Here is a 15,782-nt window from a genome sequence, read left to right as displayed (position 1 = left end):
AGGAATGATGTCGTGCAAATAAAATATACGGATGGCAAGGCGGTTGTATTTATTTTATTAAACCAATAATTACAAGCTGAATTTAGAAAAAAAATACAAATATAAAAAAAATATATTATAATTTATGGACATTTTCTCCTATGAACATAAAATATGTAAATGCATTTCAAATATTTAGGTTGGGTTTTTGAAGCCACCTTTATTAATCTTATATTTAAAGAATATAAAACTTTAGAAAAGTTTATTTGTAAATCAAACTCTCTTTTACCTGACTCACCATAATGAAAATAAAACATATTGCCAGACATATTGAAATGTTGATTGACAGAAACATGGGCGGGGCTTAGTCTGTAGTTTGGTACGATGTCATGATGAAATAAAATGGACTTACTCTTATTCCAATTCTTATTTTTATGGAATATTGCATTGTTTATTATAAATAAATTATCTGTGCACATCATTATTTATTTATTTATTTATTTTCTATCTTGCAACAGCTCTTCTCTGATGACGTGTTTACTGGCATGAGAACGGGGCAACCTGTCACTCACATGAGAACAACCAATAGCAAACCACAACCGTCCAACAATCCAATCAATAGAGTACCTCAGGGATGACATGTTTTTGTAGGCCAACCCGGAAGTTAGCGGCGCACAGGTTCCCTCGATCGAAAGCCTATGCATTTTTCCCATAGACTTTTGGAAAATTGCAAAAAATAAGCTCTGTGTTTAACAAAGGGTTATGACACTTACACGTTTTGTCTATCAAGATAATCTTTACAAGTTAACACAGCATTTATACATTTTGAAGCCTAAATAAAGTCGTCAGATATATAAAGCTAACAGTAGGCTATAAACGGACTACAGCACACCATGGTCGTGGATCATCGTCACCACCACCAAGCTTCCTCAAACTTTATTTAAAAAACAACTTTATTTAAAAACATGCTCGCTGATTATGATCTGCGCTGTGTATGAATACTTATCCACTTTTTCATGAGAAATGCTGTCCAAATGTCCTGTTTGTCATGATGACGTCTAAAGTCCCCGCCAAAGGAAGTAGTCCCTTTTAGCAATTTGTTAGCAACCGCCGTTTTTAAGACACAATAAAGGTTTAAAAAATCACAAGCGGGTTATAACTGGTGTGTTTTATGTCATAGATCAACCCATTTAGCAAAAACCCATTCAAAAAACCCATTGAATTCGGGGCGATGGAACCGGAAGTCCTAAAATACTAACTCACTTCCGGGTTTTGCCTACAAAAACACGTCATCCCTGAGGTACTCTATTCCCGATGGACAAAATCAAGTCCTGTCTTACTTCTTTTTTTTTTTTCTCACATTTGAGAAGCCATCTCACTCGCAATTTTAGTCAAGTTTTTCATATTCATTTTTACTAAAATACATTTATAACATTATTTGTATTGTTAACCTGGCACTGAATTACAAAAAAACAAGTTTAATGGGTTAGTGTTTCTAATACAAATTTCACATCATTCTTTCTTTGGACTGCTGTAATCACTCTCTCTACATTTTCCCCTCTTTTAAAGTAATAGAAACACTGATGTTTCTTTTAGTCTGCTATTGGAGCAAGTGGGAATATAAAAATTGTATTTCCTGTCGTCTCCCGTTCACCACTATAGAAGTTTACCCAACTATGATGACTTCCGCTTCTGAGAAACACGGAAATTTGATAAAGGTCCATATAGGGAAGAAATAGCAACTTCTGATTCTTTCACAGGCATCACTCACTATTTAGGTGTAAATTATTATCCAGGGGCTGAAGCAGTACATAGGCATTTTGTTTGTTACACAAAAAGGACCCAGTGCTTGACAGTAACTTATTTGCTCACCAGCCACAGTGGCTAGTGGTTTTCCAAAGTAACAAGCCACTCAGCATTTTCACTGGCCACTTTTTTAACACTGGGGAAAAACTGCCATACAGATATTTTTAATATTATCTCATAATTTGGCAGTAGGTAGGCTGCTGTCACTTTAAGACCTGACGCACGGATCCATTATACTGTTACACATGCGTTTTCTTTCTCAAATGTTAACGTTCACTTAAAACATAACTGTGTTTACGAATACTCGCCAAGACTGGCATTTTGTGTGTATTTGACTGTTTAAGAGCAATAAGCAGCGAAAAAGAACTCAATTTAGTATTGCCGTTTTTATGTGCGCACTCTTTGGGTGTGAGTAAAATTATGCGCAATACGTGCAATCCCACGCCGAAATTTAAGCCCTGTAACACCAACAATATTCATCTGGAGCAAATGAAATGAGTGAGAGGAGGCGGGTTTGTGTGTCAACTCACGGGGAGATGAGAGAGTGAGAAAGAGCAGCTGGTATCGTGTAACTACTGTATTCTGCAGAAAATGAGTATTGGAAGCATTTCAGATATGTCAGTATCGATAAAAATCAATATTTTTGACAACACCACATTGCACTTAGTTTATTATTTCATAAGCCTTTTTAAAAGATTACAACTGAAAAATGTATATTATAAATAAAATTCAACCTGCCAAAGTAGCTAGTGGAGTGACTGTGTTACACGCCACTGCTGAAATCCAATCGTATTTGGCGGGTGTTGATGTCAAACCCTGTATGGACCAATCACATTTTTTTGTGATTAAAGATTTTTTAGATTTTTTGAATTTTGGATAATTTGACAGTTAGGGGGAGAGTGGGGTAAGATGAGCCAGTGGGTAAGTTGACCCACCCCCTGTATCTTGGCAACCATACCATTTTATTGTCATGCGACCATATATTTTAGAACCACCCATCATTTCTGCTAGACTGTGAAAAGGAGAAGCACATGGGAGGAGTGGAAGTTGCTTATTTACTGTTTTTGGCTTAAAATTTAAAAGTAAAATTTTAACATAACAGATGTAATGGCTGTTTCATCAAAGCAAATTTGTCCAGGTCTAAAAATATTTATGATGAATATTGGCGATTTAGCAACGTATAAAACCATGCAAGTCATTTAGCTAAATATTATTCTGAATTGGTAAGCTAGCTAGCTTTTCCTAAAATGGCAGCTATGGGCCAAATGCTGTGGGGAAAATTGAGCCTCAACAAACTCTCTGTTTAGTCTGTTTATGGGAAGGTTACATCTTTGGTGTTCAACATATTGTTTCAGAAATGCAAACAATTAAACATACTGAAATTTCAACTTCATTTGGTGATTTTATGTTGTTTAAGTTAGCTTTAATAAAAGAAATATTTGTAAAATAATTTAACAAAGAATATTTGTAAAAGGAAATGTGATTAAATTAGTTTTTAAAATAGGTACATTATCTTTAAAATTTCACATGGGTTTGATTCAGATTCAGTTAGATGGTCAGTTTACACCCACCTACTGACTTGGATCAACTTACCCCTTACATGGGGTAAATTGAGCCAGAGGAACACTTTTTTTATAAGTAGCCATATTTTTAGAACCCTTTGTCATAGATGTATTCTGATCATTTAAAACAATAGGTAATATCCTGAAATTACTTTAAATACTTTCATTGTACTTCTGCCTTATTTCCCCTTATCTTGAGGACCACATAAGTAAAAAATGTCTCATCTTACCCCACTCTCCCTATGTGAACATTAAAATACGAATGCCAGTGTTTCCCACATGATTCGTGAGACTGGTGGGTGGGCCTCAGACCCTATAGGCCAGGGGGTCCTCCTGACTTACTACCTAAGATCACTATGCTGCAAAAACTCAAACCCTAAAATTAGTTGGAGCTCTTGTGCAAACCAACGGCACAACCTTCTAACCATCAAACAGTGCAAGTATTTCAATATCTGTCTATTAGTAAATAAACTACTGTGAGGACAGGGTTCACAAATGTTCCATTTCTATTCATGAATATTAATTCATTCACAAACCTACCTGATCTTAATTCTGGAAAAGTACCACGCATTGTCTACAAGATATAAAAGACGCGACATATTCTCCTGGATAGAAGCAACGAAAGGAGCCAGTGTAAAATGTAATTTGCCTGCAAGGTTAAATATAATTTGTTATGTGCTTTACTTTAAAGCCGACAATGAAGACACGATGGTGATACTTCTAAGACCGTACACTCTGTAGCCAGTCAGTGACAAAATTGGCGGGATGTTAGCACGCCTCGTCTATGGTTGTAGCGATTAGCGCCCTCTGTTGGTCAAACCTTTTTTTGATCACGTGCTTACAATTTCTACAATTGTTGTCTGGATCATTACCCTTAAAAAATACTGTGGTGGTAATATATTTAATTCGCTTTTGAAACCCATTGTATATGGTGCTTAAAGGTTCTTTACAGAATACCATGTTATTGCAACTAATATGTTGCAAATTAGTTTGTGGACTAGTCTAGACAAAGCCAGAAATGTTGAATGATATCATTCGCATTACAAGAACATGTTGTGCAATATGTGACATGCCCACAGAACAAAGTTAATATCTGAGCTCCATACCAGCTAACTCATTTTCACTTTCAGATTTCTGTAATCAGATCCACTATTAAAGCAATAACAGAGAATTAACAAATGACAGGACAACAGTATCTGTCAAATCACTTTAACAAAAAAATACATTGGAAAAATGGCAGTCTTCTGTCTTTTCTCACCAATTAAATAGTACAAGTAATAAAATAACTCTCCCAAAATCAGGACCAATTTTGAAGAAGTTGGTGCTTGAGGTGTAAGGCATCCACATCAATATACATCGTTTCTACAGATACAAAAAATGCTATTGTGATTCTCAGATATTTATTTTATATATAATTTTCTCCGAAGCTCAGCTACGTCAGATGGGCTCTTGATAGTGCAAACCTGCTCCCATGGCTTGGGCATTCAAATAAATAGTGTAACAATGTCAGTGGCACAAGGCAGGCATTTCCATTCCTCTCGGTTCCAACCAAATAAGACTAGATCAAAGTCAAGTAAAGTAAACTAAATCTTTCTCTGTTTCGCTTTCATTGCTAGTTTTCTTTTCATCTCCTCCTCCTCCATTCGCATTTCTTCTTCATCCTCCTTGATACCCAGGCGTAAACTGAAGCAGAAAAAAACAGACGTCATTAAGGAACTTAACTTTCACCGGTCCTCTGCGTAAAGGGAGAGAAGCATTTTATTTCAGTCTATCCGAACACAATCATCACAATCATTTTGTCTTCTTGGCATTCTTCCGCTTCATCTCCTCAAGTTCTCTTCTTTCCTCCTCCTGGTCCTCTAACACTGCCATTCGCAGACTAACCAGACAATCGGGGCAAGGCATAACACAAAAAAAAACACACAGAAAAAAGCAATAGTGTGATGATCTGGTGAAAATGATGATGAACCACATCAGTTAACCAGAGCTACCATTTCTCCACTCAGTACGCAGCTGAATCTGTCGGCTTACCTCCGTGCTTCCTCTTTCTGCTGATCTCTCCAGCTGCTCTCCATAAACTTCAGTGCATAGTCACTTTCATCTTTATATCTATTGAAAAGAAAGACACATTACCACAATATATGCAAAAAAAACCTTTGTATTTTAAGTAGAGTGTATATTTCAAGGCAAATTATATTTGCAACAAGAACTCACTTGGTCCTGTCATAGCCAAAGATTTCCCTGATATGTTTTGAAACTTCATCTTGGTCTTCTCCTTCATCGTCGATGAAGTCATCCATCTCCGAGTCGTACTCTTCCTCATCTTCATACTTCCGTTTATAAGTGGATGTTATGGGGGGCAACAACGGTCCTTCAAAAACAGCAGGGGATATATCATGTAAGAACACATAAGGCATTGATGTTGCTACCAGGGTTGTTAGGTTTTCACAACAAAACCCGTCCAATTGCTACTCAAAACTAGCCGAATCGCATTTCACGGGGGGTAAAATCTGTGTTTTTGGCGGGGTTCCCCTGATAAAATTCACATATGTTAATTGGGGTCACTTCAACCCACTGACATGAAAAACAACCCACGGCAGCAGTGTTAAAGTAGCCCAATTCCACAGGAAAACCACAGACTTGGCAACACTGGTTGCTATTGACTACAAGTTAAAGCCAAATGGCCTCATTCATGAAACAAGAACGGACGTGTGTGTAAATAATTCATAAACCCATGCAAAACCGCAAGGAACAATTCAAACAAATTCAAACCAGGATTTCTAGTTTTGCAGATGAATCACTAAATCAACCCCCTTTGACAAAGCAGAAGCTTCCATGATCAACTCCCATCAAGTACAATTCAAGGAATATTCCGGTATTGTATAATATCTGGTATAAGAAATCGCGGGGTGGGTCGGGACCCTGCCATCTGAGGGTACGAAAATGAAAGAAAATGAAAAAGGATGCTTTTACTAATGTGTATTATCCTTGTAATGAATAACTGGCAACCTAAGGACGGAGGAGAGACATTTGCCATCACAAACTATTACGCGAGTTTCACCCACCGCAGAGATTTTAAGGCTTTCACATAGTACAAATGAATGTGACAACAACCAAAGCATGTTGCTTATAAGTTTGCATGTTCTGTGTGTCTCTGTGTGAATGAATGGCGTTGTTTCGTCTACTTCACAAACTCAAACACAAATGACGCTTACTGTGTTACATGAACTTCAGTCACTTCAGAGCTTTCTTCACCATTTCATTTGGAAAAACACGACAAACCGCCAAAATGACATGGCCGATGTGTGAACTGATATAAGGCTAATATAGTGTTGGGTTTTGCTCAATTTGATGTTAAGTGCAGTTGAATATAGTAGGCTAAGAGACGTTCTCTGTCCCAGACGAAACCTAAAATATTATGTGGAGGACGCAAGATAATTTAATAATTATAATATGACCGCGTGGTGAACCTATGAACCGAACTCGTATTTATATTAACAAGAAAAACTTGAGAAATTTTATTTTCACTGTCCAATTGTTAGATGAAATTTATGTCTCTGATAAGACACCCCAGATTTCCTCAGTGCCTCAAAAACATAGCATGTTATCCGTTATCTTCTTGTAGAAAATCGAAAGAAATTTCACACCAATTAGCACTATGCTAGGCTACCGAAAGCTATTAAAGAGAAAAAATTTGGTATTTTAAGTTTCGGTAAAATAGTATGTAATTTAAAAGACTTTAACATTGTTATTCTGTAATACTAAATACTAAAATAATCTTAGTTAGCGGTCAATTACCACTGAAAATAATTTCAACTTGTCCCCTCAGTTTGTTTAAAAAAAAAAAAAAAAAAAAAAAAAATTAAACTCATGCTTCCTGAATGAGATAAAAAAAAAAGTAGGACAGGAAGAGAAGATATGTTGTTGCGAGGGGAAGGGAAAGTTAATGTTTTGGATTAAAGATTACGAGGGGGCATTCATTAAAAAAAATAAAATAAAAAAAATAAACAAATAATTTAAAATAAACACTGAAATATTCCACCAAAAAAATAAGACTCGTCAATTTTGATTTCATGGTGACTTGGCTGCGACACATGATCTCTTTCTGGCACCCTTGCCTGTAAAGGCGGTAACTTCTAAAATTATACATGAAAGGAGATCAATAAAAACTTTACACAGACAAGGTCAGTAAGTGACTTTAACACACTTTGTCTCATATCAACCCTTAACAGAACATATTTTTGAAATGCCTATAATGTTTAATCCTGTAATGCCTACTTCATTTGTAAGTTTATTATATTAATGGATATTGTTTCTTTCAAGGGACAAATACAACCCTCTACACACACCAAATCAGCTTATCTTTATAAAATGGCACAGCTTTTTAAATATCTGAACATACACTCTTAACAGCAGTCAATCAAGCATTTGATTATCAATATTATATTATGATAATCAAGCACTGTTTAATGATAGAACTTTAGTAGCCTAATTAGAATTAAAACTTGGTAACCATGAATGAATGCATATTTGTCATTTTAACTGAACTCGGGACTGGTGGTGCTTAAGATATTGTTGATCATTCAGTGCTTTTGTAAAAAAAAAAAAAAAATTCATAGTAATAGATAATAGTAATTATTAAAAGATAATCATGCTACTACTAATTCTACTACTAATAACAATATACAATGCAGAGGATTGATGAGCTGCTGGGTTCATGAATATTAATCACGTTGTCAGTGTTCGCTCGAACTGATTTGCTTAAATCAGTACAGGGACGGTAAAAGATGAGCACCAGCCAATGTGATTGCCATTTGCGCATTAGTTCCGCCCACTACCAGAAAACCAGCATATCTTCTGCTGGTTCTTAAAAGCTGAATAATTCCAAATGAACTCCGTTATTTTGACAGAAAAATACAACAAAGAATATTGTTTACATGTACCGTGTCGATTCGGCATGGTATGTAATACTTGTGTACGCTCTCAGCAAAGCGACTCGTGCGCGGTACGTCAAATACAAGTACGCTGCACATCCATTGAGCTGAAATGAAATAGATTGCTTGATGGAGAGCGAAACTCAAGCGCTCAGTCAGAGTTTTCAGCGAGTAAAAATATATCTATGCTAAACTTATACTTAACCTCTAACACACTGGCGAGAAATTATTAACCAATGGTTAATGATAGACATTACTCAAGTCGCCCAGAGTGAAGATTTAGTTGCATATGCGAGTGATTTACTTGCATTGTAGAGGGGGTTGAAATAGTAATTATTTTGGAGTATGTTGGGATTCTGAGCTGTTGAAATGGTAGTTCTTTAAACAATATTAACAATTAGAATGAACGAAACATCACTCTTATCTCTTACCAGAAGGTTTAACCAAAACTCTGTGGCCTGAGGGGGCAATCACTGTCTTGGGGCCTTGTGGCACCGGAGGCCTCGGAACCATCCCGGGTCTCGAAGCAAAGTTCTTTGATGAAATAGTCTCTGAAACAACAGTACATTGAGGTCTTCCAGGGCCAGAGCCCATGCCATTTACCGGTCTCCCAGAAACACTACCTCCCATCCTACTTGGTCCATTTATAGAGGCCCTGGAGCTTCCAGGAATTTGCTGACCTTGCAAACTACCACCTGGTCTTGGTTGTTTGGAGGGATCACCAGAAGAGGGTCGTACAAGTCCGTTGCTACCAGGCCGAGGTGGAGCATTGCTCCCAGGCCGAGGTGGAGCATTGCTCCCAGGTCGTGATAAATGTCCTGGTTTTGCTGGTCTCTGAGGTTGCCCACCTCTATCAGAGTTACTAGGTCTACTCTGCCCAGAGTTTTTGAGTGGTCCTTGACCTGATCTAGCTGCACCAGTAGCAGCTACAGTGCGACTTCCCGAAATACTTGATTTCCCTTGAGATATTAAGGTGTTCCCCTTCCTTGGGGTAAGGTCACTTGAGGTTGTGGGCCTTTGGCCTTGTGAGGGTCTAGGTGGTGCTTGTTTCACATTTAACGGAGCACCATACTTCATGGCAGCTTTACCATTTAAGGCACCTGAGGAGCCTGAGAAGTTGTTTCTGTCTCCATGTAGTTTGGCAGAACCTGGAGTTCGTTCACTGGATGCTTGAAGCTTTGGCCTTTTGCTGGTACTACTTGACTGGTGCTTTTCTACTGGTGGCTTGGGCAATTTCCCATTTTTGCCTTCTCGGTCTACATTCTTCTTCTGAGAACTTGAGCTGGATTGAGATCTGCTGTCTTTCTGTCCTGAATACTTGTCTGGTTTTGCATCCCTCTCTTTATCCTGTTTCTTAACCCTGCGCTCCATTTCGAGTTCTCGAATCTCCTCTGCTGTTCTAAGTCTCTCTTCGGTCTTCTTCACTACTTTTATTTCAACAGGTTCATACTGCTTCTTTTGCGCAAGTTTCAAGAGTTCAGCAAAGTTCATTGACGGCGGTGTGGGCCTAGCTGGAGCACTGGCTTTTTTCAGTTTGCTGTCAGCTTTGTTGGAGATCTCAGCTCGAGACTGAGGCTGAGGCTGAGGCTTAACAGGCCTGCTTTGTTCTTCAGATTCAGAATCTGTACCCTCATACTCATAATTATCATCATCATCATCATATGTGTTTGACATTTCCTGATCTTCTGATCTGTCCCCCTTTGACTGCCTCTTTTTGGGCTGGTCTATGACAGGGATGCCGTTGTAACCTCTGAAATTGTCCTTGGTTCGTGAAGCCATTGCTCGTGCCTTCCTGTCTGATTTCAGCTCCACTCTTTTGGCTAACAAAACTTCTTTTGCTTTCTTATTCTGTATTTCTAAAAAGGAGAAGCAAAGTGACATCAAAATATGCATCATATGAGTGCCATTTTCTGACCCTCACGTCTTTACAAAAATCCCTATGACAGGGGTGACCTATCCTGCTCCTGGAGGGCCACTATCCTGCAGAGTTAGTGCCAATCATAATTAAATATGCCTGAACCACCAAACCAAGGTCTTCAGGAATACTAGAAACTTCCTGGCAAGTGTGTAGGAGCATGTTGAATCTACACTCTGCAGAACGTTTTGTGGGATTTGACACCCATGCCCTATGACTTTTGTTTTATTCTGTGAAACACAGAAGGTAAACTTTTAAAACAAAAAAAAATGTGGATGGATGCGGTCAATATTTCAAATTTAAACAAAAATATTAAGCATTATAAAAGTGGTCCATACAGGTTGTGAGCTAGAGATACATGATATACTGGCACAGGGTACCGAAATTTGACTATTGTTTAGGGCTGGGATGATACACCTATCTCCTGATTCGATACATCACGATACTTGGGTGGTGATATGATATGTATTGCGATTTTTTTAAGAATTGCGATTCTACAAGTATTGAGATTCGATATAGCAATGTATTAGACACTAGACCATAGGGAATTAGTTGAATCATACACCTATACAGACTGTACATGATGTATAAGATGAGTCATATGTACAAAAACAATTTATCACATCTTTGAGTTTTATTTCAGAAGCATCATACATTACAGTACTACATTCTCTTGAATAAATGATTCAATGACAGTTTTTAACAGTCATTTGTCGCCAACGAGTGGCGAAACAATGTAATTGATACAGTCATTATTTGAAGCGGCATTTTCAAAAGGTGATAACTATTTTGATCGCTACCTTAGACATCAGTGATTATATTTTAACTATAAACATTTATCCCAGTACTTTTATGATAATTTGAACTATTGTATCACAGAAATAATGATACTATGAGGTATAAATAATAACTGCTTTCTCTGGATCAGCGGCAGCGCCAGCACAGATTTGAATGTTGCAATATGATTGTCAAAGGTTTAATAGATGAATTGTTGTCATTTAGGATCACGTGGGTGTTTGATTCGAGATCGTGCAGCACTGTCTTATAATCTCTCTCTCAGCATTGATACCTGCCGCAAAGCGTAGGCTACATAAGTAGTGCGGGACTTTTCAGTCCATTCATTACTACATAATATTCATGAAGTGAGACATCGCTATTAAAGGATACAGCGCTTCTCCCACACATCCCACCAGTACCGTTTTCAGAACAGTTTAAATCTATGGTGGTCAATGTTGATGTTGGAGCAAAAGTGGGTAACTTCTGTCCACCTCGCCTATTAGCAAGGATTAAAATAAAGCAATTTAATTTGAATAAATATCGATTCTGGAATAAAAAAAATAAAAATAAAAAAAATCTATTTTAAAATTGTAAAAAAAAAAAAAAAAAAAAAAAAAAAAAAAAAAATCGCGATAGTTAGGTAAATCAATTTTTTTCTCCCATTTCTACTATTGTTATCGATTATAAGGGTGTTCCGATTGATCGGGTGCCGATCGTTATCGGCCAATAATTGCTTTATATAGCTTATATTCTGGTGTTTGAAAAGGACAATAAATTTGCAGCGTTTTTGCGAAGAGCGGAGACATTTTAACAACAGCAACCCAACAGTGATCACAGCAAGAAACTAGGGCTGTGTGATTTTAGTGCATTTCATTCCTACACAGCGGTGTGCTTTCATTCCTCCCCAAAAACCCAAACTTAATGTCCAAATCAGCTAGATCAGCTGAAAAAAATACAGTCTACTGTTGCTAAACTGCAGGATGTATTCGTAATAAAAACAGTTATTAAATCTGCATTAAGCCACGAAAGTGATACTGTTTACCAAGCGGCTTTCTGTGCCCGCTCCGAAACGGAGTGGAACGCGGACAAACAACGTGAACTTTGAGCTTTGGGTTCGTGCCTAAACGGATAAATACACACAGAAATATGTGAAAATGCCCGGCTTGGGGGTATTCACTTAAACGCCATCGGTTATGTCTTAAGTGAACATAAACAGTTGGGAAATAAGACACACGTGTAACAGTATATTTGATCTGTGCATTCAGTCTTAAAGTGACAGCAGCCTAATATTCCTGATGCTGTCTATGTCATTAACGTTAATCAAACAACAAAAGAAATCACTCGCTTTTTAGTAGATTTAGGAGGATTCATTTATATTTAATTTACACAGTGACTATGACTAAGACTATGCAGTGTTGTTTAATTTGATTACTCTGTTGATAGCTCTAAATTGTTCCTAATCACCTTTAAGAGAGGGAATGGAATATGCTGCACATGTTGCTTGCCAATGCCAAGAGTTGTCAATTTATTATACTTTTTCTTTATTTTTTTTATACTTGTTATTAAGAATAGTTGGCCTATTATTTATTTTGGTGATCGGTATCGTCCAATACAGCTTCCAGTGTTCGGTTATCGGCCTTAAAAATTCTGATCGGAGCACCCTTAATCGATTAGGTGAGTCTGTGCGACACCACTTTAGTTTCATGTGGACTACCTTTTCAGGTGTGTTGTGTGCAGTGTTGGGCGTAACGCGTTACTGTAATTAAATTACTTATCCACTGAAAAAGTAAAGTAAGGGATTACTGTTCATTTTTAGGTAATTTAATTAGTTACTTTTAATGTACATGCGTTACATACTGTAAATTAGTTCAACAGTTCTGTTTAAATCAATATTGAATTTAAAATCTAAATTTGTCGTCTAAAGGTAAAAGTGAACGCTGCCTCTTTAAAGTCGTAAGCTGTAGTGCAGTTGCGCGAGAGTTCGCAGCTTCGCACCAGTTGGCTGCGTAGTCGCTGTCTGAAGATGTCGGCAGAAGCGAGTGGCTGTTTTGCAGAATGGAAATATTCCAATTACTTCACTTTTTTGACACAGGTAGGCAACAACATTACGGTAAAATGTAAGCTATGTCTCTCTGAGAGACGGTCTTCAGTCAGTGCGCTCTCGACCAAAGCGCACACACATAGACGCCTCTCGCGAGTGTCAAATTTTCGCGGTTTATTACACATAAACGTTCAAATACACACAGAGTTATGTCAAAATGCCCGTCTTGGCGTATATTCGCGTTGGTTATGTGAATGTGAACAGCATGTGTAACAGCATATTGTCTCCGTCCATTAGGTCTTAGTGACAGCAGCCTTTAAAACATGCTACTGTCTACTATTGTCTGTCTGTATTATAAATGATAATCAAACAACAAAAGAAAAGCTTTAATAAGGATTAATCTGTATTTAATTTATACAATTATGACTACGCAGAGTTATTTTATATTTGATTACTCAATTTCTGTGGTATTTTTACTTGCTTCTATTAGACCTACCTGGAAAAAAATATATAGCATTATTTTATTTGTATTTTTATATATTTTTACCCTGGTATCGACTTTGGTATCGAGTATTGTGCACTTTTGGTGGTATTGGTACCGACTACTAGATTTTTGGTATAGTGACATCCCTATTTGTTACTAAAAAAAAAAATAAGTATTATAAAGTAAATAAAAGTATTATAGTATATGTTTTAATAAAGCTATGAAAAGCTATAAAAGGCTAAACTATTCCATGTTTGACTAAATTATTAAAAAAGTTTCCTTTCTATTGTCTATCTGGTCAAGGTTTATAGGGATTTTAAGAAGTAATCAGTAAGTTACTTATTGAGTAATTAAATTACTTTTTAGACAGTAATTAGAAAAGTATTTTAAATACAACATTGATGATGTAATTAGTAATTAATTACTTTTTTGAAGTGACTTACCCAACACTGGTTGTGTGTGTGCCTTTTAATGTGTTGAGAAGTGTCTTGTGTTTTGCGGTTCAATTTTATCTGCAAATTTTAGAACAGTGTGTCCACCAGACAGAGGGCAGCTGAATGATTTTGACTAAAATATTTATTTTTGATAATACATGTAATGTAACAATGATAATATATTTGATTTTTAAGTAATCACATTTATGAGAACAGCACCTGTAAAGGTATTATAATAAATTCCCTTAAACTAAAAACTAATTTCAGGTCTTGGTTTTCTTTATTACTATTTATCATTTAAACAGGCTTTCTGGTTTAAAACTGTGTACAAGCAGTTGGTTGTTTTACAAATCTGTGACATTTATTTTATTGAGATCAACCTTACTATGATGTTTAAATATAAGTGGCATGGACTACTTTTATGGTGATTTAAGGTCATTTTAATCATCTTGACAGCATCCGTCCCCATTCATTTTAATCATATAGAAAAGAGCAGTGTTTTGTGGACCATGGGGTTTGTAATGACATGAGAGCAAGTAAACAATGACTTGGCTGGATATGGCTTTAAAGAGAAGTGTTATATATAGCTAGACAAGGATTGCGAAGAAAAAAAGTACCTTTTTTCCTTTGCTCCATGGCCTGTTTTTTCAAGAAGGCTTGCACCGCAGCCGAATTAACTCCTTTGACTTTGTCGTCTTTCTTGGGTGGACCAGTTTTTAAGCTATACCGCTTCTATAAAACACAGACATGACTGAAAGCTATAGCCATGTGCATATGAGAGCCATAAGGATCCACATGATAGAATGCTTTTATTTCAATATATGGTCAAAGTGTATTAATGTTACTCTAAAACATGCCAGTTTGACATGTTACAGCAGTAAAACAGTTGAATTAATAAAACAACTATAAAGTTGGACCTACCAAAGGCCTAGATTGCATATATTTGAATCTATTTCACAAACTAAATGATGTTATTTTTATTATATATATATAAAATATACAATAAAAATATTATATTTATATATATAAAATGTATTTTTCTGCTGATACTTACCGGTATGCTGCTGAGCCCTTGATTTTGGGTGGCGATGGACAGCACGTTGTCGAAATCCATGGTCCCTCACTGTCCACGGCTCACTTTTTTAGCTAATAGCAATAGCTACCACTTGCCAATCGACAAACACTAACCTCAGCCAGCCTTTTTGCCAGTAACTACGATCTATAGGTCAACTGAAATCCACCCCGCTGTTAAAATCAAACGAGTATTAGAGCAAGGCGAAACAAATTAAAAGAGGAAACCCTCGATTATACCCTTCAGCTTCTGTTCGACATATCTTGATCAGCTGTTACACATTTAAACCCCTTAACAACGAAAGCTTGACCAATTAATAATAATAAAAAAGTTTCGTTTTGTTTTTGCTCAGTGATACCGTACCAGTTTCCCTAAATTGTCATTAAATGACATTAAACAGAAAAGATATAAAAACTAGGCGAATATGAAAATCCTCTTGTGAGATTTGTGTGTTCTAGAAGCAACAACCAAACCCACGTCATCCGGTTCGCGTTCCCACGTCACTTCCGGTTGTTAAGACACTCGTTTTTCTTCTTCTTCTGCTTTATATTATTTTTTACAATTTTTAATGTTGTGTTTTGATTGGACCAGAAATAGTAGACCACAAATAACAAAACCAAATAACATTTTTATTAACAAATAATATATATATATATATATATATAAACATAAATAATAAGAATACATAAATAATTAGATAAATACTTACATAAATAAACATAAATAATAAGAAGTCCATGCAAATTTTACCCTTCTCAAATAAGACGTGCTTTTCTTG

The 15,782-nt window shown here is 36.5% G+C and overlaps 1 protein-coding gene across 3 annotated transcripts; it reads right to left on the bottom strand.

Annotated features, from left to right (window-relative positions):
* Positions 1-4,542: 4,542 nt before the first annotated feature.
* spty2d1 (SPT2 chromatin protein domain containing 1) lies at positions 4,543-15,508 on the bottom strand. Of its 3 annotated transcripts, none has more exons than XM_051884952.1 (6): positions 14,987-15,508; positions 14,550-14,664; positions 8,713-10,137; positions 5,562-5,718; positions 5,379-5,456; positions 4,543-5,226 (listed from the first exon to the last, which is right to left on the bottom strand). In XM_051884952.1, exons 1-6 carry the CDS (start codon positions 15,044-15,046, stop codon positions 5,139-5,141), a joined length of 1,923 nt encoding a protein of 640 aa, XP_051740912.1. In that variant the 5' UTR covers positions 15,047-15,508; the 3' UTR covers positions 4,543-5,138. The 3 variants fall into 3 exon arrangements, with proteins under 3 accessions (XP_051740912.1, XP_051740911.1, XP_051740913.1); XM_051884951.1 differs by having other exon boundaries at positions 4,543-5,030; positions 14,987-15,507; XM_051884953.1 differs by having other exon boundaries at positions 4,543-5,030; positions 14,550-14,690; positions 14,987-15,173.
* Between the last annotated feature and the right edge of the window lie 274 nt (positions 15,509-15,782).

The sequence above is a fragment of the Ctenopharyngodon idella genome, chromosome 24 (genome assembly GCF_019924925.1).
Source record: "Ctenopharyngodon idella isolate HZGC_01 chromosome 24, HZGC01, whole genome shotgun sequence".
Lineage (NCBI taxonomy): Eukaryota > Metazoa > Chordata > Actinopteri > Cypriniformes > Xenocyprididae > Ctenopharyngodon > Ctenopharyngodon idella.
Note: the sequence above shows the minus strand (reverse complement) of the source record. Positions and strands in the feature narration are given on the sequence as shown.